The following is a 26968-nucleotide window of genomic DNA, read 5'->3' on the forward strand; positions in this document are numbered from 1 at the left end:
ATGAATATAGGGTGTTATAAGGAAGAAAATTAAAAATTAAACTTTTACTCCCTTCGTCCCTTTATTTTAAAAAAACTTGCCGCATATCATAACTTCATAAGAAAATAACAATATGTATTTTACTATCACAACCTTTTTATTTCGAGTCCCACCAATTTTCTCACTGGTTAACCCACGTGGGTCAAGTTTGGATTATTGTTGGATTTGGAGTACATGAGATAGCGTATCTTGAGCTGTGGCCTCTGCACAAAATTTATAGAGAGAGCGAGAGATAAGGGCCTCCAGAAAATCCCCAGCCACATACAATTATAGAAAAGCTCAGAATAGAGAGAGAACATTACATAAACTGCAAACTGCAGGACAGAGAAAGAGAATCAGCACGCTAAACAAACAGTGCGTTTGATTGCTTGTTGATTGCCATTTTGCTCAAACTGTGCACATAAATAAAGTTAGTCATCGCATTAAATTCACCAAATTTCGTTGTCCTCAATTCAAATCTGTACATATGAAGCTCAACTGCTCAAGTTTCTAGCTATGATAAATGTAGTTCATTAGAGCCCCTACCATTTCAAAGATGCCTCCAAGTTGTTCCCTTCCCTTGGACTGATTCATGTGTCTTCGGAATACCATATACGAAGTATATTCTCGTGATCTGATGAGCAAAAAACGTTCACTGGAGCGAATATACTTGGGCAAAACTCGGTTGGAGTACATGTATTAGAAACACATCGATCAAAATGACTTGAATCGCAAATTGAAAAGGGTCCATCCCCGATATGTTCATGTCAATAAGAGCATACCATTCATATTAATTTAGATTAATAACAGGAAAAAGTATATTCTACAGAGTACATAGATAGAGCAACAATTTTGAATTTCTATTTGGTAATCAATCAATCAATCAAAGCCTTAATCCCATAAGTGGGGTCGGCTAACATGAACCAAATTTGATTATTCCGTGTAGTCTAAATTCCTATTTGGTAGATTTGTGTATATTCATAATTATAAGAAAATTTGATCATTTATTCCAAACGAAAGGAGTATTTATTAAGGATTTATATCCACAGATACAGTTTTGGCCAACTTCCCACTAACATACTCTAGACAGGCAAACACCTACATTCCACAGGTACTCTTAAGATTTACAACAAAAAGTGCTCCCTTAGAAATCTGTAAAATTTCTAGGGTAACAGTTACACAACACTGAGTTTCTTGCAGGATACTCCCTCCGGAAGATAATATATTCTTTGCAAGTCCTCAGTGAACACATCTTTGGATTGGTATGAGATCGAAGTTGTGTGCATTTGAAATTTTGGACCTTCACATTCCTTAGCTTTCAGCAAAATCCATATCAGATCATCAATACCAAATTTGACCAAGCTTAAGCAAAGAAAGAGAGAAGATTAACTAGAGCCTATATAAAGCAACTCTGAGAGTCAATACCTCAGATGTCATAGCATCATAGATTCATATCATTGCCTATAATCAGGTTTCGAGCTTCACATGCGTAGGCGCGTAGCACCGCGTAGCACCTCCTATGAATACCCTTTTGCCAAAGCAACATCACGACCACGATTTAATACAATTCATCACTTGCTGCGCCTCTCCAAGTAAATATTTAAGTACAAACAACACATCTTATGCTCTTACCCCTTAATTTCCACATCAATGAAAGATGCATTATGAGCTGAATGATAAGATCATAAGAGCATACTTGAGCATGAGATGGCGAAAAAAAGGCCCTGCTTCCAGTAATGCCAGGTAAGATTAGCTAATGGAAATAGAAACTTGGGCGTCAAATTAGCATTCCCACTTTTCCCACTTTAATTCAAAGAGCAAAAAAGTCAAGGACCAAATCATTCTATAGCAATGTTAATAGGTACCCTGCACTCATGTGCATTCAGCAAATCCATGTCCCACAAATAAATGGCTGTAAGTGAAACCTTATCAAACAGAAGTAGTGTATAGCTTACCGATGTAGCAGCCCACAGGTGAATCCTTGTTCTTTCACTCAAAATTGTGGCAGCACATGAGCTCCAAGGGGAAGAATTTAATAAATAATTCAAAATTAGTCAGAATACGAACCAGTTCACTCACAAAAAAAAAAAAAAAAAAAAAAAAAAAAAAAAAAAAAAAAATCTAATTTTAGGTAACAGTGGGAAGGGAATGCAGAATCGTATAATCAACATCCTCCGTCCCAATCTTTTAAACTCGAGAGGCAACTTGTTCTCAACAAACATACAGTCATGTCAGTCAAGAGGTAGCAAAAGGAGGGAAATGGCAATTAAATGCTTGTCTAACATCAAGTTAGTTCATACCAGATTAGCAGGCCTTTAATGCATCAGCAAGACCGCACATGGCGCACAAGTAACTCATCACCTTAGAGGACTAACAACCCAACCAGTGATTGGGTTTTGCTTGCGAATCCTGCTGGTCCGGTGTGAACCACTTTGCAGCCTCTCCAGAATAGCATAAGTTATGGAATCAGGAGTCAAACCCTGTTCCTTGAGTTTAGCATACAAATCTACTGCTTCAGCAGTTTTCCCACTCCTCTCAAAACAATCAAGTAGGATATTAAATGTAACAATATTAGGACTGCATCCTTGAGCAACCATATCATCAAACAGCCTGCTAGCCATCTCCACTTTGTCAGTCTTACCAAAGCATTCAATGAGTGTACTATAAGTAACTACATCAGGATTCAATCCCTTCTCTACCATCTCCCTGAATCTCATGTGAGCTTCGTCAAGATCACCATTCTTTCCCAAGCAATTAATCAAAGAATTGTATGAAACAATATCAGGTTTAAAATCAATTTCCTCAAGCTGCTCAAATATTTTAACTGCTTCATCAACCTTCCCTACCCTACCAAAACTTGATATCAAAATATTATAAGAATAGATATCTGGCGGCGGTCCATCCCTTTTCATCTTCTCAAAGAGATCATGAAGATGGCTTATCTGCTTTGACCTGCCAAGAGCCGACAATACTGTGTTATACATCATGATATCAGTGTTTATCCCCTTCTCATGAATCTTGTCCAGTAGATCAATGGCCTCAACTGTTTTGCCTGCGGTACATAAACTTTCTAGCATGGACATGCAAGCATCCCTGTCTCCTTTATCATGAACCGTCCACATATTACAAAATAGACGATGGGCTTCATTTGCATGCCCCAACTTGCTGAGAGTCCTCACAAGATATGCATATATTGACTTAGTTATATATTTATTTGATAACTCCACAACTTCATCTAGTTTACCAAGTTGTCCTTCCGCAACAAGAACAGTCAGAATCAAACTGTATGTAAACTCATTGGGGCGACAATTGCCTTCTATCATCTTAGAGAAGAGAAATATTGTCTTCTCGACCATTCGATTCTTAACAAGTGCCTCAATCATCGTATTATAAGCCATTAAATTAGGGGCTAAGCCCTTCCCTAGCATTTCCTGGAATAATGCTAAGGCTTCATCAGGCTTCCCCAACTTACCAGTCATTCTGACCATGATGGTGTACGTATATTCATCAGGCTCACAAATCTTCTTCTTCATGTCCTCAAAAACCATGTAGGCCTGATCAACCTATAGAAAACTGTATATCAGATCATTAGGATTTATGCATGAGATGGGCAGAAGACAGGTGTGCACTTTCAAAAGAGATTAGATATTGAAAGTAACTAGCAGCTCCATCCATGCACAGACAACTAAACAAAAGGCAAAAGAAATTTCATGATTTCTTATGTAAAAAGCAGGAAGGCTGGAAGGGACAGCCACTGCACATCTTTAAATAGCCAAAGAACAAGGAGACCTGGTGCTAAACATACAGACTGAATTTTTCACAAGCAGAATTTTACATGTCCACTGCACATTATGAGCAATAAAGATAGCAACAAAAGCAAATCAACCATTTGTCACAGGGCCCAAATTGACAGAAACTAATCACCTACAAAAGCAACCATTTGTCACTGAGAATACTTTTATTTCTGTTATGCATAGATAGCAACATGCAGCAAATCAACCACTTTACAAAGACAGAAAATTAGCTTATAATTTTGAAGTTATATGAGTCCAAATTAATGAGATGCTACTTGTTTTAAGCTCAAGCAAAAGGTCTGAGCTTTGTCGAAAAAAAATGAATCAGATAGTACTTCAGAACGTTGAAAGAGATTCTTAACACATTTGAGTACTGCTTCCATATTCTGCCAATGTACTAGTGCAATATTCATCAGTATGAAAAAATTCAAGTAGAAGCCAAACCTTCAACCCACCCTCTCACCTTATATATACCTCCCCAAAAAAATTAGCCAGTGACAGCAATTATTAATGAATTCTCTACTATCTGAACAGCTAGAAATTCAATAGCAAGTGTTGTCTAATTCTGAGAGACTAATATCAGATCCAGGTTTCCTTTAAGCTAATAAAGTCCTTACAAGCAGAGATCAACATGAAACAACCACCCCAACACCACAAGCATAGCATAAATTATCAATGTATTGCACAGAAATAATAGCAGGGAGCATGAAAGAGATCAAAAGAATGTAGAAAGACCTTAAAACTGTTGTCAAACTTTGCCAATTACACCCAATATGGAAGGCAGAGTTTGAATATAAGCATGCACATAGAAAGCTCAAAGCTTTTGCATCAAATACATACATTGATATACATAGACTTCTTCCAAAACAAATGTACCACACAATTTCAATAGTCTAGTCCCACAGTGTAGAGCAAACAACATATTACGGTATTAACCATGCCTAAAAGCTTTCATATGTAGCAATGTAACATACATCATTACATATCAGTATTTGTTAAACAATTCCGCACTTGCATATATTAGATATATATCCACCAGTAGCTATCAAAACTTTATCTTTTACTCATGGCATTGACAAACAATCTTCATAACCCACAAATTCAAATTAACCAGCTAAATTACTCCATCACCTCTCCAAATAGAAAATAAATTTAACTTTAATACAGCTTTCACATTATGTATGTATAAATGTATATCCAAAAACATTCATCAACATTGAATTGGAAAAAATCACAAGATTAACATTAAATTGATAAAAAAAAAAATGACCCAAAATGTAATTTACCTTATTGATTTTAGCAAGACCATGCAAGAGCATATTATAAGCAACAACATCAAGCGTATACCCTTTCCTCCTCATCACCTTAAAAACCTCGAACGCCTTTTCAATTTCATACGACCTCAAATAAGCCTGCAAAATACACTTATACGTATACGAATTCAACTGCAAACCCCATTTCTTCACCAACCCTAAAGACCAATCAACACCCGGAGCACCCAAAACCCCAATCAAAATATTCACAGTAGAAATATTCCCATAAACCCCATCCCTCTCCATTTCCACCACCACTTCACGGCATTTCTCAACCCAATCAGACCCACCACACGACGCCGCAATCGACAAGATATGAAGCAACCGATTGTAAGAGAAGGTGTCATGGCGGAAATTGGGGAAAAAAGAGGGGCAAAAATGGAAGAATTTGAGGGAAAGAAGAGGGGAATTGTTGAGGGATTTGAGTATTAAGGAGGCTTCGGAAGGAGTTAGGGTTAGGGTTAGGGTTTGAAGGTAATTGGAGAGGTCAGAAAAGGGGTCGGAAATTGGGGATTTAAGGATTTGGGTGATTTTGCAGATTAGGTCGCGGCGAGGAAGAGGGAAGCCGCGGGCGTCGGAGGGGAGAGATGGGGAGTGGACTTCGGCGGAGAGTGTGCGGCCGTCGGTGGTTGTTGAGGTTATTTTTGCGGTGTATTTTGTGGCGTAGTGTCGGATTTGACGGTGGTGGTGGTGGTGGAAGTGAAGAGGGAGCTTCATTTTTTGGAATTAGAAAATTTTCAAATATGGTACACTATAGACTACACCCTCACAAAGTCACAATTGTTAGGTCTAGTTTAGGGCTGATCTGGACCGAATTGGACTGAACTGAATTTATTGGATCTGAAATGAACCGAATATTTTATGAGAGAAAGAAATTAAGAAGTGAACTGAAAATAAGCTGAAGAGATTGGCCCTTAGTTTATCTTGTAGACTCCGTTCATTTCACCTTATTTTTTTGCTGAATTGAAATTATTTTTATTGAAGTGAAATTATTTTTACTAATTTTCTATAATATTTTCACTTTATAGCTATTGAATTTTACTGAACTGAATTTATTTTTACTAAACTAAAATTATTTTTTGTTGAAGTGAAATTATTTTCACTTAATACTAGCTAGGTAGGAGAAATTAATTAAGTATTACTTCATATAAAAGCTTTCCAAATAAGGAAATGGAGCAAGTATTTAAAAACGGCCGAAAATGAAAAGTGAAGCAAGTATTTAAAAACGGAGGGAATATTATTTTTTTTAAGGTGAGTTGAACATGGACCTTACTCCGTACTTAATTTTTTCTAATTCAATCTAATTGATTCCCTTTATTTCCTACAACTTTTCTTCTTATTGATTCACTCACCCAAAAATTTAATTAGCTTGAATATGGACATGGTGACAATTAGAATTGGTTTGAGTACTTTATGTTAACTTGAATATAGACATGGTGACAATTAGAAATGGTTTGAGTACTTTATGAAGAGTTAAAAGGGGAATCTATCATGCACGCACAGTAGTCTAGTAAATGGCCATATATATTTTGCGAATGTGACAAATGTGAGGCTTAATTCTATTGAAACAACTTTGACTTAAAATTATTTTGGCAATATGTAAATATTAACAAGGATAAACTATACCCCAATTCCATCCTCACATTTAGAGGAGGAAGAGGCCAAACTTTTCTCATTGTCTAACTCAAATACAATTATCTTCATCTTTTTTGTCATCTTCTATCAATTTCATTTTCTTAAGTGACATCTTAATTTACTACTATACAATAATTTCCTCCCCTGATATATCATCAAATTAAATTATTTTTACTAAACTTAAATTTTTTTTACTACTTTACTATTGTTTTTACTAATTTATTTGGGATTAGAGAGATTTCCTTACCTATATTTTTATACTCAAGTGTTGAACTAATTTAACCTATAAGGCCCTGTTCACTTCACCTTATTTTTGCTGAACTAAAATTATATTTGCTGAACATAAATTAATTTTATTGAACTGAAATCATTTTTGCTGAACTGAAATTATTTTTTTTTATTGATTTTAGTATAATTCTTTTTTAAGAAAACCGAATTTTACTAAACTGAACTTATTTTTACAGAACTGAAATTATTTTTTATTGACTAAAATTATTTTTTATTGACTAAAATTATTTTTACTTGCAACACACCTTTTAGGCACGCAGTTATAGGAGATGATTAGTGAGGGTAAACGAGCGATTTTATAAATATAATTTTACACGAAGATTAGAATAGGGTTAAGTATCATTTGTAAAAATTATAATGAATAATCTATCTGTTTATATTACATAAACCTGACCTCGTGTATTTATTTTTGTCGAAGAATCCAAATGAAAAACAAGAAAATGAAAAACCAAGTGTCAAAAAGACCAAAACCGTTTGTGCTCCCCTGGTTTATTTGAGTCACCTTTATTCCTCCGCTTTCTTCTCTCTTACTTCTTCTTCTTCTACTTCTACTGCTATCACTCTTCCATTTCTCCACCCTTCTCATTTCTCCGACACACCGCTTTCTCTCTCCTCACCACCACCCGCCATCTGTCACCTTCTCCACCGTCCATTCCACCCCACCTCCCCATTTCCATTCAATCCCCACCGTCTGATCATCCCTTACTCTGTACCTCACTGCACTAGATCAAATCCCAATCACAGTTTCAATTTCTTGGGTTTTTCTATGCTATGGAATCCTCCAATACTTCCGTTGCACCCTCAAATCCCACCGTTGGATCTTCCAACAATGGCGTGATTAGTTTCGACGGCTGTGATTCTTCGACACATCTCATGCCCAAGATTGTTCAAGGACAGTGTGGGTTTGTTCTTGAAGATGTTCCTCATTTGTCTGATTACCTCTCTAATCTCCCTGTAATTTTCTTCCCTTTACTTTTTAATTAATCTTAATTTTAATGATTAATTATAATATTTTATTGCATAATTTTGGTTTTATTTGGTTAAATGAATAATAATTTGTTTTTGCTAAATATGGGGGTCCGGATATTTTGCAAATGGGTCCAATACTATTTATTAATTTATGGACATTTAATGTAATACTAGGTTTAATTTTTGTTGTCTGTCATTTTCAAGAAAAAGGATGATATTGGACAATTTTGTTGGAATAATTCTTAGTATTGTGAATTTTGCATATTGTTACATAACTAATATTATTGGTAATATTTGATCAAATATGCATTCATTTGTTTAGTGAAAAAAAAAAATTTCGGCTAAAATTCGCCAAGATTATTATTGTTTTGGTAGTTATTGTACTTAGAGGTAATATTGCCACGAAAATCAAATGTAGATTATTATTTTGGGACGAAACGAGTAATTCTTTAGTGGTAGTCATGGAGTAATGTTACTTTCGCTACAAAAATCGAAAGTTTGTTTGTTAATTCTGAACGGAGGAGTAATTCTTTAGTGCGTGCAATATATGAATTATTTGGTTTTGTTAATTTTGTGACAATTTGATAATTGGGTTTTGCAGACCTATCATAATCCGTTGCAAGACAATCCTTCGTATTCTGTTGTCAAGTAAAGTTTTCTAAGCATAATTTGTTTATTTCTTTTTGTAAATGTGATTTTTGAACATGCTAATGGTTTTAGGTAATCTGCTAAATTGTAATTCTTCTTGGTTTATAGGCGGCATTTTGTAAATGAGGAAGATACAGTCGCTCAGACGGTAATGGCTTATACCCTCTTTTTGTTGCTTCAATTGCATAATGTAGTGAATGATTAGTACCATTTATGTTGTTGATTTAGAAGAATGCATCTTGTACCTATATTTTTATTATTGGATTTTGAGATACTTATGCTTGTAGTATAAATGTAATGTGCATTTGAATTTAGATGGCTGTTTTTTAAGCTTTTTTTGTAGGTATTGTTGAAAATAAAGAGTAAATTTGAACTTCATTTATCTGATTAAATTTTAGATGCTCTAATTACAATTTAAATGTAAATTTGAATCAAATTATTCCTAATACATTCTGATATAGTTGAATCACGTCTCAAATGGTCCGAGTTTCTGAATTTTGATTGCTTTGTTTTATTTTTTTTGCAGATTGTTGTCCATGAAGATAGTCCAAGAGGGATACATTTTAGGCGTGCTGGACCTCAGCAGAGGGTGATGAACATTTCCTGTTTCTCCTGTGTTTTATATAATTTGCTCTTTATCAGTGTTGTTTTCTAATTATGTATTCTGAACTTTGTTGTGTTACAGGTTTATTTTGAAGCTGATGAAGTGCAAGCTTGCATTGTGACATGTGGTGGTCTATGTCCTGGTTTGAACACAGTTGTCCGAGAATTAGTATGTGGTTTATACCATATGTATGGCATCACTAGAGTACTTGGTATTGAGGTAAGTCGCCATGTTTAATAATTTTTCATCTCCATTTAATTAGAGTGATTCCACTAAAAATAGTTCCTTTCCCTTTCTTAGAAACGAGGTTCTGTTTACATATGCAATAATATATCTAATTCAATGTTCACTGTATGTTTTCTGTTTGTGAGAATGTCTTAGGATTTTTCCATTAATTAGTCCAAACAATACTGATACATGCAACTTCAGAGAGTCATATTTGATCGTGAATTGGATTTGCATCTTACATGAGTGTTTTTTGAGGCATGCAGGGAGGCTACAGAGGTTTCTATGCTCGAAATACTGTATCATTAACTCCTAAATCTGTTAATGACATCCACAAACGTGGTGGAACAGTCCTTGGTACTTCACGAGGAGGCCATGATACCACAAAGATAGTTGACAGCATAGAGGATCGAGGGATTAATCAGGTACACACTAGTACACTACCAGTACATACTTCACAATGTAGCATGTTTCGCATCTTTAATGATATGAGATTTATTACTTTTGTGTTACAGGTATACATAATTGGAGGTGATGGTACTCAAAGAGGGGCATCTGTGATTTATGAGGTATAGCAATTTGTCAATATCTGCTTTTTAAAGCTCACAGACTTATGGACAGCAACTCTCATTGTTCTTAGCTCTTCTGATCAAATCTTTCAGGAAGTCAGAAGACGAGGACTAAAAGTTTCTGTTATTGGGATCCCCAAGACCATTGACAATGATATTCCGGTATTTACATATTTCATTCTTTTGTTGTGTGCTTGGAAGTGTGTTTCTATTTAAAATTTAAGATTCAGCTGCGAGAGTTTCTGACTTTTATTCATCATTTCAGGTTATAGACAAGTCCTTTGGTTTTGACACTGCTGTGGAGGAGGCGCAAAGAGCAATCGATGCAGCTCATGTGGAAGCTATGAGTGCAGAACATGGTGTGGGTGTTGTTAAGCTAATGGGGCGTGATTGTGGTAAGTTTCTGGCTTCCCTATCTTACTGTGACTAATGACGGATGAACATTTTATATTTCACTAGTTTATGTTGATTTACTTTATTGTTGGGTGGGTTGATAAGAATTGCTCGGGCCTTCTTCAACTAGAAGATTTAGATCAAGGTCATGAGAGACCTTTTAAACAGTTAAGAGTATATATAATGTAAATGCTATGTTTGAGATATCCACCTCCCCAACTTTTAATTATGTTTCAAATAGGTATTTATGCATCTTGGTAATTTTGGAAAGCTTGGAACTTGCCCCTGTTCATTTTTTTTTTGTCTTTTACCAATTTAAATATTCAATAGCTTGGTTAGTGTTATTAGAGGGGGTGGATGTTGACTTTCTTAAGTGGTGACTAACTATTGTGCAGAATCTACATAAGTATATTGTTGCTTCTAAGTTTTCTTCCATAAAAAGTACCAAGCAAGGCTGTATCTATATTCTAATATGCTGCTGGTGGATAGGAACGAGTATTGATATAGTGTGACTGTTATGTCAGTAACTATTTTTAGATTGTTGGGCAGTTCTTTTACTCTATTATTCTGTTATTCTACAATTAAACACTATTTGATAAACTTGTGCAGGATTTATAGCTCTGTATGCAACTCTTGCCAGCCGAGACGTGGACTGTTGCTTGATCCCAGAATCACCATTTTATCTTGAAGGACCTGGTGGACTCTTTGAATACATGGAGAAAAGGCTCAAAGAAAATGGGCATATGGTCATTGTCATAGCTGAGGGTGCAGGACAGAATCTTCTTTCAGAATGCATGCCTAATACGGATGCAAAGGATGCCTCTGGGAACAAGCTGTACCAAGATGTTGGATTGTGGATATCACAGAAAATAAAGGTTAGCATTGTTGAATATAGTATCTTAACTCTTTGGGATATAGGTGCGTAATTATAGGCTACATTATCTCATAGCTCACTGTGCGTTTGATTTGTCTTGGTGGTCTTGCAATCATTTTATTAGCTACTTCTTGCGCGGCATAATGATTTATTTGCAATTATGAAGATTCAAATTTTTGAAATGAGTTTTTCATATGTTACCTGCATTGAGAATCTAGAAATATGTCCAGAATGCTAGAGGATTTTCTTTTAAGACATGGATCTGTTATCATTTCCATATAGCCAAGGCTTGCTGGTTCTCAATTTCATTTTCTTTATCTTCGCTGTTGATGTTAAGTTATACTCCACAAACTTTCGTTTGATTCTTTATGTCACAATCAAAATTTTTAATGCAAGTATTTATAATTTTTTGCTTTTGTAGGATCATTTCAAGCAGATCGATTGGGTGATAAATCTCAAATACATTGGTTTGTTCTCAAATCCTCTTTAAACCCTCACCCACCTAGAAGAGCCAGAACTCTGCCTGATAGCTATACTGACTCTTTCATTTGACTGTTATGTTCTCTTTGGCAGATCCCACGTATATGATCCGTGCAGTTCCTGCGAATGCTTCAGATAATGTTTACTGTACACTACTTGCACAGAGTGCAGTTCATGGTGCAATGGCAGGGTTCACAGGGTTCACTGTTGGGCCAGTTAACAGTCGACATGCATACATACCGTTCCAGGTATTGCCATTTATCCTTTAATGTTTTGATCAAAGCATTGTTGTTGTTGCACCTAATTATGGTACATTTTCATTATAAAAATACTAAGGAGTATGTATTTTTTTTTTGTACAAGTTCTAGAATGCACCCCTTACTGTCCTCATTAATTAAATGTTAGAAGTATACTCGTCTGATTGCCTTCTACATTTTTTGTGATATTTTAATATATATTGATTGTACATTTGTCTTCCTAGAGAGTAAGGTAATTTGGCAGTTTTAAGTAGTAGGGTACAAATTTCACATGCCATTGGTGATGTCTGGGTGATTGAAGCATATATGAGCTTTGTGAAATTCCTATATACCTGATGGTTTTCTTACCTCTGATTTATATATCTGCCTTCTTTTGCAGCGAATTACCGAGAAGCAAAACAAGGTTATAATAACTGACAGGATGTGGGCTAGGCTCTTGTCCTCCACCAACCAGCCAAGCTTTTTGGACCCTGAGACCATTGAAGGATTGAAGAAAGAAGAGCACAAGCAGACATAATAGCTTGAGTAAGAGAAGCTGATGAATTTCCTTGAAGCGAAGAAGACTACATTTTCTGTACATTTCAATATGCCTTGATATCCTGTTAAACATATACCATGAGTGGGTTGTTGAGGTTTTTTATGCAGTAACTGAGAAAGATCTAACTGATTGGATGGCGGAAGCTATATGACTTTGCTAACACTTCACCATTGGGATTCATCAAGTTTTGAAAAATGCATGAGTCAGTGAGATGTTTTATGTATACAATTTTGTTTCTGATTTTTTTTTCTTTAATTAGGTGATTTGTTCTTTGAGATGGCCTTGTATAAAATTCAGACAGTTCCAGTTGTGCTTTGCAGATGAATCTTTCTAACCCATAATTGGTTCATACTTCATAGTGCCAAATTTTGCATCAAAAATATGGAAATATTACATAAGCTATTGTAGATGATGCCCCTTCTTCTCTCCTTGCCTGTGCCAACTGTTAAGAAAGCATTGAAATTTTACATTTCATTGAAAGCCAATCAGTGTGTAAAATCAAGAATGCTAACCAATTAAAAAGCTTGTAAAAACCACCAAAATTTCCACCGCAAACTCCACAATCAGTGTGTATATGAAATTCCTGCAGCTCTCCACAATGTCACCAAAGATTTGTATCATCACAAAAAATTGAATTCCTACAACACCTTTTTATGTACCACAAAAACTTGAGATTGGATTGTTTTATTGATCCCCGAAATCAACTATGAGTCTCTTCATTCAATAATCTAGGCAAAGTATTAACAAAGTTAAGATATAAACTGCCCATAGGGCTCCAATATATTATATCAGCATCAACACTGGGCAAAATTGCACGTGTGTTTCAACCATGTGCTTGTTCAGTACATGAACAAACCACACTCTAGTGAGCTTCGTCCTTAAATAGAAGTATATACATGCGCACATCTAATCATCTATCTAGTATCTATGTCATATTTACATTCCATCAGATTCTTAACACAACAATACAGCATAATATAAAACAATGTTACATGCTTATAAGATGCCAAAAAAATGAGAAAAGTTTATGGTTTCTCTTCTCAAGGACTGAATACTTTATCAATGACTTCTTTCAGGTTCTTGCATCCCACTACCTGTAACCCTTCAAAGCCGAGAGCTGCTATGGCTTTTTCAGCCAACTTTGGAACAATGCATGTTTTATATCCAAGTTTAGCTAAAGTAGTAACCCTTTTTTCAATTCTTGAAACCTGCAAAGAAGTTTTCAGTCAAAATATAGACTAACATAACAATCTTAGTCAAGAAGGGGGTGTGAATAAACAGACAATTTGTAGAGCATTATATACCGGCTTATAAAAATCAGTGGTGAATTGGTCATAGAGAAATAGATTAATGTGAGATTATGTCACTTCCCCAATAGGACAAACATTTTTAATAAATTGTTGGAAATTTAATTCAGTTGCATATTTACATTGGCAAAAATTTGATTTGGCAAGAGCTCACTATATGAATATGGGGCATACTTACCATTCGAAGTTCACCACCAAGGCCAATTTCTCCAATAAATGCTACATTATTTGGTAGAGGGAACTCCAGAAGACTGAAGAAGGCAAATGTAGATATGTTACTTTGAATTTGATAATATAGAAAGAAAAGGATAACTATAATGTGAGCAATATACACATCACAGAACTCACGAGTAAGGCATATATCACCAAGGACACCAACCAAAAACCAAGACTCCCTCACCAATATGACAAGAAAATTAAGAAGACTCTAGAGAAAGAATATGAAACGGTTGGACAACTTAAGTCTCTAGAAGTGTAGTGGAGAAAAACGAAGAGAAATGGATGGATAAGAGCACAGAATCAAGATATCAGTACACTACTGCGGTCATATCAAACCTAGTAACATAATTTCTTTCTAAAAGCCAGAAAATTTGGTGAGACAAATGAGCCAACATAAAAAGGAAACATGCCTGCTGCAAATTGCCGCTGCCACAGCAAGATCTCCTGCAGTTTCAGTGAGAGATACTCCACTAACAACATTAAGAAAAACACTCTACAAAAGAGAAGTTACATTAGCATATAGCACATACAGAGATGAAATTCCAACAGGCTACAATTACAATGAACTTAGAACAGTTAAAAAACAAAAATGAATCATAACAAAACTATATCAACCAGAGTACCAGACTCTAGCTTGGAAATGATATCCATAACCAGCACATAGTAAAATAAGTTATACATTAATCATCAGGTACAGGATGCTAAATATTCGCATCATGTATGTTGTTTAACATGGAACAATGACTTGTAAAAATTTAGAAACAATTAAATTGGACATCATGGGCTTATTGTTAGGGTTGTCAAACGGGTCGTGTCGTGTCGGATTCGTGTTCGTGTCGATGTTAAATGGGTTGAAAAACCCTTGACCCAAACCTAACCCATTTATTAAACGGGTTGAAAACCCTTGACCCAAACCTAACCCGCTTATTAAACGGGTTACCCATGTAACCTTTTACCCATATAGTATGTAATAAACTATAATATTCAATATAAAAATTAAAAAGACATACATCCATTAATTCATTAATAATACTACAAGAGTTTAAAGTTAGTAATTATAGCAAAAGTACTACAAGAATTTAAAGTTGGTTGCTTTAGCAGCACAACCATACATAAGTATTGTCCCAATTTAACAGCCAAATTTAAATTTACAAAAGTTGAAATTTATTTTATCCGCCAAATTAACTGCCAAAAATTACCCAAATGTATACACGGTGCCAAGGCAATTTACAAAATTACAAGTTTAGAACAAAATTTTCGGTTTTTGTTACTACTTTATTAATAGGTTAAGCGTGTCGAATTCGAGTTAGTGGGTTGTCGTTCAACCCATTTATATAATTGGGTTATGCATGTCGGTTTCGGGTTGAAAATTTCAACCCAAACCTAACCCGTTTAATTTCATGTCAGGTTCGTGTCGACCCATTTATGTAAACGGGTTGAGAATAGTTGACCCAAATCCGCTTATTTCGTGTTGTGTCAGCTTTTGAAAGCCCTACTTATTGTTCTCTATCTACTGTCACTAATGAGCAAGCATAAAAAAGTCTTTTAAAAGTTAATATGGGTTATTGTATTTATCTGACTAACACCCTGTTTTTGACTTTTTCCTGATCCTTGTTATCCTAGTGGTTTTCTAATTATACAATGGGATTGATACTATTTGTTAAAAATATAAAACTCTTAACAAGTCTCTTCAGTAGTTGATGAATCTTGTATACAGATAGTATGTGCTTGTGCACATATAGTACAAGTAGGGTGCTTCCTGAAATGCTTCTAACTTGAAGATCAACTGCTCAACAGAGGTATAGGCTTTTAGGCTACATTTCCTAACCAAGGAGAGGAATTAAGAAGTCCAACACTCCTTGCAAGAATCCAGAAATCTAAAGACGCATAGTAATCTTTTCAAATATACATATTGCTGATAGCCTAGAGCGTTTTGGCATTTGGAAATGATCATAAAGGAAAAGGAGGGAAACAGTGCTTTAGGTTGTTCGGTTTAATTTGTATTAACAGAGAGTGTTTCTTTGCTTGGTTCATTAATTATACTAGTAATAGATTTTGAAAATAAAAACAAGATACTTTGAAGTACTTCCCACTAGGGGACTAAAAGGAAGTACGTTTCAGAATAGTGTTTTTTTTTTTTTTTTTTTTTTTTTTTTTTTTTTTTTTTTTGAAATTCATTGCCTACTGATTCCTACATAATGAAACAAAACTTTTCCATTATTTACCATCCATTCTACTCCATCAAAAAAGCAGCTAAACCAATTCAAAGACACTGATGACAGTTGTTCAATGTATGAAACAAAATTCTCCTGAAGCAACTTTTATGAACTGACCAATTGAAGAAAACCCTAATATTAAGTAATCAATTAATATAGAACTTATACTCTTAAAAAGAAGATGCTGAAGCCAATGAACAGTAATGTATAACTATTTATCATGCCGCTACAATTCACCACTAGTACCAATGTTTGATACTCAACACTCTGATATGGATATGAACACCGGACATTTCCTATATACGAACAAAAACATGCATAGTTTCCCTAAAATAATCGAGTCTAATACCTGGGCATATACTCATGTCCAACATCACTAATTGATTAGATTAACATAGATGCAAAATGAAGTAGGCACAAGAACTTTTCACAACATGCAATGAATTATGTTTTGGGACACAGCATGTTCTTGAAACATAATGAACCATTGACAGGATCCAGCTGCATTTTTTATAATTATATAACAGGATATTATATTCTCCTTCTGATTGACATCATCTTAACGTTATCCTGCAACCCACTATTTAATATCCCACTGTATCATACGAAGTATAATTTATAACTGAGAATTTTATTGATGCAGTATGGCTCCTGACTGAGCTATGAATGGTTGAAGATATATTTAGCCTTACCCCAACAATTTTTTTTTTTTTAGAGAACATAAAAAAGCATTTAAAAAGAAGACAGACTAAACATGAGACTAAGACACTTTATGATAAAATTAACACAGGAGCTACAGCATGAAGCACAAGGAAAGAATGATTTACATAGTCTTGCATTTTCAGTCCCGCTTGCTTTTTAAGAACCTGTAAACAAACAATGGAAGCATAAATAGTTCATCCATTGCACTTAATAAAAATGAAAACATTAAACTACCCTAATGTGCGGTGCTATCAACTTTCTACGCCATTATGTGTGAAACATGCAGTCTTCTACATAAATCCTACTTTTATCATGCCTGTCCTAACCAAGTCACTATGAAATTCTTTGATGAAGTTTCCAAATAATCATCAACTAATAGCTCTCAAAGCAATAAAACAAACTGATATTATCATTGGTTAGATTAAGATAGTGGAAAAAAAAAAATACTCATCTAAGAAACATTCAATTCCTAAAATAACACCAGCAAAAAATTGTGATCTGTAAACAAACTAGTAACAGTTGTTATTTATGCTTTACACCTTGTTTTTAAGAAAACAATATAGTCCTTTCCGAAATTAATGCTTCACTGAAGCATTTTTCAAGAACTGTACAGTGAACTAAACTGTATTAATCCAACTGTGAAAGTAACGTATGTTAAACACTACCCTAAGGCCTAGGGGTACAAATTCCAATAATTTTCAAGTAGTAAGTCTTGAGGTACATGGTACCAGTTGAAAGCTTTTTAGGGAACTCATCGTAATATTTTCACAGAACATTCTGTAACAGCTATAGCCAAACAAAATCCAGCATATTCAACACTTGATAGAAATATAGAACTGTGGTCCAACGTTTAATGAGGTACCCCTTGTTTTAATTTTTTTTTTTTTTTTTTTTTTTTAAAAAAATGAAGCTTTTCTTGATCCAATACATCGCTAATAACTGCCAAAGCAAAATCAAGCAACAAGCTAACACCATCATGATGATTATTGGATAAAACAAATACTTCCTCCGTTTTATCGCTTGCCTTTTCATGGTCTCCAATGCACAACTTTGACTAGTAATTCTTTAACCAAAAGTATTACTATATAATGAAAGTTGATATTATATAGTCAAAATTTCCAAAGCTTGACACCCAAAGGCAAATGTTGCAAGTAACAGGGGGTAGTTATTCTAACCATTAACCAACGTACCATAACAAATAACTATATTTATTATCAAAGGAAAGATACCCAGGAACTAGACATGTATTGAAGCAGCAAATGAAGAATCAAAATTGCTGTTAACAAATATAAAAGCTAAGGAAGATCTCAACCAAAAGACATACTGAAATAATCATATCAGCTCTGTTTGTCGAAACCCCATTAAGATGCTTGCCAACAGAGTCAGCTACACATAATGCCTGTAAGTAGAAGTGACATTAGAGTGTTGCAAAATCAAGAAAAACAAATAGCAGGCAACAGAAAATCAATTAATTTGAGTCGATGTCAGAAGGATGACTCAAGATGCTACTTAGTCTTGATCCACTTGGTTGTCTCTACTTTACAACTAAGTTTTCAGTCCAGTGATACTAATTAAGAATTTATATAGCAGCCTTGCAACAACACTTAGGCTTGGTTACATGCGAAGAGAGACTTATAGGAAGGAACTGTAAGACCACTAGACGAAACTCATAAGAAGACAAAAATGCTGATCAGCAAAGTGTATGATTGTGGGGGAAGACATCGATTTGAACACTATTTTCTGGTGCAAAAACAAAAAACTTTCATCAGATTCCAATCAGATTCAAACGGGAACTCAATCTAGCATCTAGCATAGTTCAAAACCGAGTTTGACTTAGACTAGTATATTTTCTTTTGTCTTTTTGAAAGAGGATTACAGTAGTAATAGGGCTCTAGGTGAATGGAAAAGGGGGGGAGGGGGGAGTGGGGGAACAGCTTGTAGGGATAAGCTTCTTAAAACAAGATTTATACCTGAACTTCAATAAGAAAAGTTCGAGAGCCATCAATGATTACAGCAACAGCAACTCCAGCTAAATGGTCTGACTCTGAATGCTCCTCACTCATGAACATTTCACTAGGATTCAAAACAGCTTGCAGTCCAGATTCTGCCATTTCAAATACTCCCAGCTGCAACAGAAGTTCAAATCAAAATAAAATAAACAGATACATAAAAAATAAAAAGCAACCAACTCTTATAAACAAAGAAACAAGGAAAATTTTCTTATTCAACAAAATGAAGAGAAACCATACACATGAAGTTTAGGGGATCCCCAAAAGTTTGGTACTTTGGTGCATCAAATGTGACATAAAGATCAATAAGACTGTAAGACAACATCTTTTGTAATATTGGGAATCTCTAAAATAAATTGCAGCCTAATATATGGGAACCAACATCAGTCAATGCACAATAGTCTACAAAAATAGGGAATATTTAAAGGCTGTCAGGTATTAAGTGCAAAATACGGGGATGTCCTTCCTTCTGTTGGATTTTGGTTCACTTTTTATTCTCTTTCTTTGATTATTTAGAATGGAATTGCCCATTACCTTCATCTATCTCCCAGACTAGAATCCCCTCGAATTGGACCACCAAAGATAAGTTTCGAGTTTGGGGATGACAGAGAGTGAAAGTGATTTGTCACTTTGTCAGCCTTGCAATGATGAAAATGACTGCGTTTGGAAAAAAGGAAGTGGGCGAACGACGATGGTGATGGTTATAGAGGACCATAGAAGTATTGGACAGAGATGTTTATGGATAGAGAAAACCAAACAAATTCATTTTTTCAAATAAATCAATCATGCTCTTTAACCTATTTACTCAAATACCTTTTGTGATTCCTTTCCCGGTATCCCATTCCTATATATGAACCAAATGTATCCTTACAATATACGTGCTTCTTCCATGTCACTTCCAGAACAAAATGAATAAAAAGAGAAAAAACTGTACTGGATGAAGTGGAGGTTTTGAATTGATTTTTCGAAGGGTTTAAAAACCCATATGATTGGGCGACAACCTTTTCAAAATAAAAATCCTTTAAACCACATGCTCAATTAAGGATCAATCTAGATTTCACAATGGAGCAGCTTAATGTGGCTCTAAGCATAAGCTTAAAAGAAAAGGAAACAAGCACAAGTAAAAACACCAATAAGACCCTGAATAATATTCCAATAAATTAGGAAAATAATCAAACTGCAATCAGATTTGAGAGCATAAGTATCTCAGGTAGGGCATAATCAAGAGTAAGTAATATCATGATACCTCATCAGTAGATCCAAAGCGGTTTTTCACAGAACGAAGTAAGCGGTAAGTTGAATGCTTTTCACCCTGAAACTCGGGTGATACAACCACGTCATTAGATGCAGAAAAATAGGCTACTATATTATTTGATGGTATATCACAAAAAATAAAATACTCTGTTCTAAGAAGTATTGTGAAACTAGTCACATTCAGTAAAGGCAAAAGCATACATGAAAACCTTGCATAGTTGCATGATTTGCCTCTAACAATACAGAGAGAGTGTGAGTGTGCGGGTGTGCGTGTGTGTGTGTTATACAACATTACACATGTAAAATCAGCCTTATACAACATTCTTAATACTTTAAATAAGCCTTCAATAACAACATTACACAAGTAAAATCAGCCTCCAGTGACAAATCAGTGTGAAACCTGTTGAATCCTTAACAAGTTCCTTAGGCTTGCAAATGGAATAACAATGTAACAGGTGGTGCTGTGCAGGGATCCTTATACATGGTGAATAAGCAAGCTCCAATTGAAACATGTAGCAAGTGGTGCAATAACACAACCGACAGTGTCATTTTAACTTAGTATTTTAAAGCCTTATATGCTCTAAGTAGATACATTAAATTGGACTATTAAAGTCATGAAACAAGCTGTGGATAACAAAAAATGTGTTTTATCCTTTGTTCTTAAGGATCAGTATGGGAAGAGAAAGAGAAACAACTACCACGGTCTACTTATAACTGTCTCATTAAACAAACCTATGGCAGAAGAAAAATGAGAATGGCAACAAAGATGATGGCACCAGTAAATTTCCATCAAAACGTAATTACACAGGGCAAAAGGTACCTCCATATATAACACAGTATCTACAATGTGCTCCAAAACACGAGGACCTGCAATGTCTCCAATCTTGTTCACATGTCCAATCTGTCATAAACAGAAATATAAATGTCAGGGAAACAAAAGGACCTGCGGTATTCTCACATAACACGAAAAACAGTTTAAGATGATTAGATGAAGATAGGCTCACTCCAAGCTAGCCGCCATTAGCAGCAAGGCCGATCCTGGCCAACATTTGTAATCTGATCAGAGGTCTAATAATTCACACCAGACACCAGGCCCTTTGTTTTCCTGTCTCTAGAGTCTAGACTCTATACATGTATCTTACATTATTTCCAGCTTCCAGTGCAGTAAAGGACAGGGTAAGCACAAGCTACATTGACTATAATCCAGAAACAGGTGGGTCCCACCATGCCCCCAGAGTGAGAGGGGGAAAGGAGAATGTCATAATCAAAAGCAAGAAATCCTAGGCTATTTGAATTCAGCACAGTCTAACTGCTGCAATCCTGTGGTGAAGTGGCATGCACATAACCAGACATGGAATCCCAAAAGACCCTATTGTTTCTTTCCAAACATATTACCCACATCAGGTGTAAAAGCTAACCCTCACAAACTTTCACTCTTGCACCTACCCACCAGACATTGAAAATTTGTAATACACTTGCAAAAGATCCCAAACAGTAGGAGGACTACCGACTACCTGACCCATCCAGAAAGCAACAAGTAACTTCTTTAAAAAGTAATTCCTTACTATTATGCATGAATAGACAAATATCAATGCCCTCATATCACAATATGCATTGTGGACATGACAAGTATCACCGTGCCAAAGGAAGATAGGTTGTCAAAGCAAATAAATAAGACAAATTTCTGCCTGATGTTATTACGATCCATACTTACCAGCAGAACAGGGATGCCTGTCTTCTTTGAAAATCGAAGCAATGCTGCCGTACATTCCTTCAACTGTCATCACAACATTAGTATCAGGATTCTACCTACAGCTACCCAGGGTTGGTCAAATACTGATGTAACTTTAAGAAATATTAGTAACGCTGGATAAAACAACTGCATCTTTCTTTCTTTTCTTATTCCTTTTTCTTTTTTTTTTTTTTTTTTTTTTTTGGGGGGGGGGGGGGGGGGGGGATAATATTGTGTGGTTCTCTTTTTCTTTTTTTCAGTTGCAGCACATGAATTAATGATACTACTCCCTCCGTCCCAAAAAGAACGACCCATTCGGCCAAAACTTTGTCCCAAAAAGAATGACCCATTTGCATTAAAACACCCACCAATTTGCTACAATATTTGTGCAAAATTAGCATCCCCATATAAAAATTTGATTTTCCATGTTATTTTGTTACTTTCTCTCTCTATTTTTTTACAAACCCCATGTAAATTTATCTTTCCAATATACTTTTACTTCTTTTTACTTAACTTCCTTAATACCCGCATAATCAACCCAAATGGGTCGTTCTTTTTGGGACGGAGGGAGTAGCATTTATGAAAATTTTTGTGTCCACATGCAAACATAGAGAAATAGCATACAGCCATACACTCCGCTTTCTAGCTTTAAGATGCCGTAAAACTAGGAAGTGGCAAAGGCTACTGAAGTTTCTGAAAAGATAGTTTATTTTGAGTAATAGTAATGACAAGGTGGCTATGAAATTAGGAGAGAATTTCATTAGCATCATAGAGTATTACATGCTTCAACCTCATTCGGGGTCAATTATGGGAAAAACCAGAGGCATTAGGAGTGTAGGACAAAACAAGCAAGAACTTAAACAATCTAGTTATTATCAGCAGATTAGGTACTGGGAAGTTTCTAAAGCACATTTCTAGCTCAAGCACAGAATTATTAAAGTACACCCAATAAATACCTGTGACATTCCTCCTGGACTTCCTGTCACTCCTTGCAAATATATAGTCTGAACAGAGTCGATGACCACGGCCCGTGGGCAAAGAAGTGACACCTTTTTCAAAATGTCCTAAAAAAATGAAGTAAAATCAATCTTTTTGGACTTCATAGCTGTAACCCCAAAGCAAGGTTAGAAAACACCCACTTTAACTCCAATATCAAATTAAAAAATAAATGAAAATATATACGACGTACAAGGTACAAGGTTTATGACAAACAATAAAACTATGAGAGTCAAAGTAAACTATAGAGATCATTATTTAAGGCTTTAAACTTAAGGGAAATATAAATAAACCTCAACATCAGTGCTTGAATACAGAAACAAGTCCTCTGCATTAATGCTCAGCCGATCTGCTCTGTTTCCAATTTGCTCAATACTCTACAAACAAATATGCAACATATAATGATTGGTGCAAAAAGAAATCGAAATCCTTATAGCAAGATTGATTAGCCTGTAGCTTATAAGTACTGAAATGTTTTATTCTTTCTGTCTAGATTACTTCATTTGACTTTCATGAATGTTGTCATCATACTGGGAGCAAGAGTTAAGCTTGGATATAGTAAGTCTCCCTCTTCTTCCCATTTTCCATTCATGAAACATAAGTAATATAAGCGCAAAATCATGCTGTTTTCAGTCTTTTCACAAACACTAACCTCTTCACCAGAGATGTATACCACCGGTGCGCTTTCAGAATTATCAGGACTTTCTGCTATTAAGGCAGCAATCTTCATTTAGAATATAGTTTGTCAGGGAAACTTCAAGTATTGTAACCTTCAAGAATAAGGAAAGCAAAAAAAAAAAAAAAAAAAAAAAAGGAAAGCAAAGCCAAAAACTAAAATAAAATATGTAACCACAAAGAAAAGGAAGGGTATAATACCCCCCCCCCCCCCCCCCTTCTCTTTTCCTCCAACCCATACAAAACGAACACAAGGATTGCTAATTTCATCTTCAAAATGCCTTACCTGTAATAACAGGGTGCTCTTGCCAATGCCAGGATCACCACCAATCAGAATCAGTGAACCTAGAAAGATAAGATTTGTGACTGCACTACACTTTACACATACTAGCAAAAACAAGGATTATCTCACTCCGAATATCCATTAATATTAAAATGAAGCGAGAGAGGATGAAAACATGAAGACAACGATTGACTCTTGATAAACAAAAATAATGTACCATATAGTAGTGTTGCTTATGAAAATCATAGTAAGAGATTAAATTTGTGAGCAGAAACAAAATGCAAAATTTACTCCTAATATAAGACCAAGTTTGAGGATACTTCTGAAGTTGCATGTATTCAATAATTTCAGCTGTACAAATTTCAGGCTACCATCTTGACTCTAGAGGTTGGAGTTCCACATCCAATCATTCTTAAAAAAAAAAAACAGAAAGTGTGACGCTTGCTCAATTGATGTATGCATTAGGAATAATTCGGATGTTCTTTAGGTAGATAACAATTGATTAGACAGAGTTAACAGCATTAAGGACATTTTTTTTTACATGTAACATTTCAGCTCATATGTTGAAACCTTTTTAAAAAAATGATATCCTTTTGCTTAATCTCAGTTTCCTCATAGGGCATTCCACTCCCTTCACAAACCCCCTCATTCACCAGCTCATAACTAATCTCGATTATGAAACTAGATTACAACTAAAACTCGTGAACGTATAGAACGAATCACAATAAAAGACTGCAAAAATAGTCTATTATATACCTGGCACAACACCACCACCAATCACTCTAGCAAATTCACCTCCGAATGTACCGTACCTACAAACAAAAATCAAATAGCATAACCAATGCTCAAAAGGAACCAATCTACAGTCTAATGAACCCCAAAGCAATCAATTCACGATTCTGTAAAAAAATCTTTCAATAGGGGTTTAAGGGTTTTGCAATGCATAAATATATGAATAAATTCCAGCATTATCATTATATCAAACATTTACAAGCTTACAATTGAATCCTCCATTCGGAAGGATTAACACCGCGGTTGACATCCGCCAACCTCACCGGACCACCCTGCCTATCATTCTGCTCAGGCAACCAAGACTTGATTGCATTCTCGGAAACCTCGATCCCACTAACCTTCCCTCCATCCACACCTTCTTTCACTACAAACGACTTCAAAGTACCAAAATTTTTGCAAGCATTACAAGCCCCCCACCATTTGGCTTCAGTATGCCCACAATCAGTACATACCCAATACTCCTTACTCTTCCCCTTCTTCCCTTTCACCACATAACCACCCGTAATCGGACCATCCGAGTAATTCGAAACCGAATTCACTCGATTTTCAACCGATTCTTCTTCAGAATCACTCGTTTTAGGGTTAATTGAATCGGGGCCAAACATGGACCAAACCCTAGCGGGTTCAGAATTTTGGGAGTTTGATGGGGTTTCTTCGGTTCGACCATTGAAGGAGAGAAGAGGAGATTCAGGGGATAGTCGACGGTTAACTGAGTGAATTAACCGAGAATTCAAAGGAGGTTGAAAATGGCGGGAAAATTGATGGTTTTGGGGAAAACGAATGTGGAAGACTCTGCAGTTAGTTGGAGGAGAATAAAAATGGAAGCCATTAAAATTGAGATTCTGAAATTGAGAACGAAGTAAGCGGAAAGTAGCCATGTCTCAAGCTTTCATGCAGAAGGAAGAGAGAGAAAATGGAGGTTTTGAGGTTTGTGTTGTTGAAAAGGGGAAACGCGCGAAACTGCCGAAAGGAGTTAGGTTGTTAGTACTCAACTACTCACTTATGGAGTTGTGGTACTACTACAGGTCTACAATAATTCCTAAATAAGTTTAAGGACGTGTTCTCATACGTTTATTTTCAGTTCACTTTGCTCAGTTCAACTCTTAATTTCCTTCTCTTATAAAATATTTATTTCAGCTCAGTTCAGCTCAGCTGATTTCATTCTATTAGAACAGGTCCTAAGTGTCACGTGACACGTAAATTATACGGAATATTTTATTACTAGCCAGTAGTCACTAACCTATAGTTGAGTGATTCAAAAGAGTAAACGGACAAATTAATTATACAACTTTCAATTTTAAACTGTAACTACTCTGTTTTTAATAAGTTTATTAATAGTGATAAAATTTCTTTCAATTAATTTGTCGGTTTGTCTATTTTAACGTCTTGAAGTTGTGTGTCATGACTCATGAGTATGTTGCAATTAAATAAGAAATTGTCGTGGTTAATTTGGTGTTATCATTATATAATTAGGTTATTGTAATTTAGTTTAAGTTATCTTATTATTAATGGTGTGCCGTAAGGAGTTTCTTTTTTTGTATGCATAACAATCTAATAAAATACTTTTTTTTTCAAAAAAAACAAAAAAAACAAAAAAAAAACGAACTACTAAGGGTCCGTTTGGCATCGCTGTGGTTTTCTGTTTTTTGGTTTTTTGTTTTTTAAAAGTATATTACATATGTTACGTAATGGATCAAAAAATATTTAGACTTATTAAAATCATAATAATTTTGAAAATTGACAACAAAAAAGTGAAAACACCTTTTTCTTGTTTCCTGTTTTTGGTTTTTAGTTTTCAAAAAAACAGGAAACTGAAAACCAAAAATGATGCCAAATTTTATTATACCTTCAATTTCTAATGCTTTGCCAATACCATACAATCTAATCGAAAAAGTTTTGGAAAATATTGTTAATTAACTTTAATAAACTAGTGGAAAGCCTTGGGAAATAAGTCAAATACAAGCTAATAAGAATCCTGATAGATATTATAGGATTATTATAATATTTGTCGCAGAGTAGGATATATTTGTATATATTTGTGATATAGTTTGTATTCTTATCGTACTAGGTTTCCTAACATGATTAGGACTAGTATTGTAACACTATATATATTATTCAATGGTACACACTCCAACGAAAGGAGTTTTCCCGAAATCTAACAAATCCTAATAACACGAG

The 26968-nt window shown here is 35.1% G+C and overlaps 3 protein-coding genes across 12 annotated transcripts; 1 reads left to right on the plus strand and 2 right to left on the minus strand.

Annotated features, from left to right (window-relative positions):
- Positions 1-1002: 1002 nt before the first annotated feature.
- LOC145619524 (pentatricopeptide repeat-containing protein At1g51965, mitochondrial-like) lies at positions 1003-5854 on the minus strand. 10 transcript variants are annotated; one of them, XR_014108147.1, is made up of 4 exons: positions 5099-5854; positions 2319-3581; positions 1974-2034; positions 1003-1742 (listed from the first exon to the last, which is right to left on the minus strand). XR_014108147.1 is itself a non-coding variant. In XM_081674235.1 (2 exons), the coding sequence occupies exons 1-2, from the start codon at positions 5840-5842 to the stop codon at positions 2376-2378; spliced, it is 1950 nt and encodes a 649-aa protein (XP_081530361.1). In that variant the 5' UTR covers positions 5843-5854; the 3' UTR covers positions 1003-2375. The 10 variants fall into 10 exon arrangements, 1 of the variants encoding a protein (XP_081530361.1); XR_014108144.1 differs by having other exon boundaries at positions 1003-1546; positions 1651-1742; positions 1974-3581; XR_014108148.1 differs by having other exon boundaries at positions 1003-1328; positions 1444-1546; positions 1651-3581.
- A 1709-nt stretch (positions 5855-7563) lies between these two features.
- LOC145621539 (ATP-dependent 6-phosphofructokinase 3-like) lies at positions 7564-12924 on the plus strand. Its single transcript, XM_081676270.1, has 13 exons — positions 7564-8002; positions 8619-8665; positions 8774-8813; positions 9192-9254; positions 9351-9488; positions 9761-9919; positions 10010-10063; positions 10157-10225; positions 10329-10458; positions 11066-11331; positions 11752-11797; positions 11904-12058; positions 12447-12924. Exons 1-13 carry the CDS (start codon positions 7820-7822, stop codon positions 12582-12584), a joined length of 1488 nt encoding a protein of 495 aa, XP_081532396.1. The 5' UTR covers positions 7564-7819; the 3' UTR covers positions 12585-12924.
- A 436-nt stretch (positions 12925-13360) lies between these two features.
- Positions 13361-25768, minus strand: LOC145619400 (uncharacterized). The gene is made up of 15 exons (XM_081674085.1): positions 24998-25768; positions 24755-24810; positions 24002-24060; positions 23693-23764; positions 23334-23417; positions 23001-23108; positions 22027-22089; positions 21133-21213; positions 20305-20370; positions 19020-19175; positions 18374-18448; positions 17175-17213; positions 14542-14624; positions 14091-14163; positions 13361-13813 (listed from the first exon to the last, which is right to left on the minus strand). Exons 1-15 carry the CDS (start codon positions 25666-25668, stop codon positions 13646-13648), a joined length of 1854 nt encoding a protein of 617 aa, XP_081530211.1. The 5' UTR covers positions 25669-25768; the 3' UTR covers positions 13361-13645.
- Between the last annotated feature and the right edge of the window lie 1200 nt (positions 25769-26968).

Source organism: Chenopodium album, chromosome 27, assembly GCF_948465745.1.
Source record: "Chenopodium album chromosome 27, dcCheAlbu1.1, whole genome shotgun sequence".
Taxonomy (NCBI): domain Eukaryota; kingdom Viridiplantae; phylum Streptophyta; class Magnoliopsida; order Caryophyllales; family Amaranthaceae; genus Chenopodium; species Chenopodium album.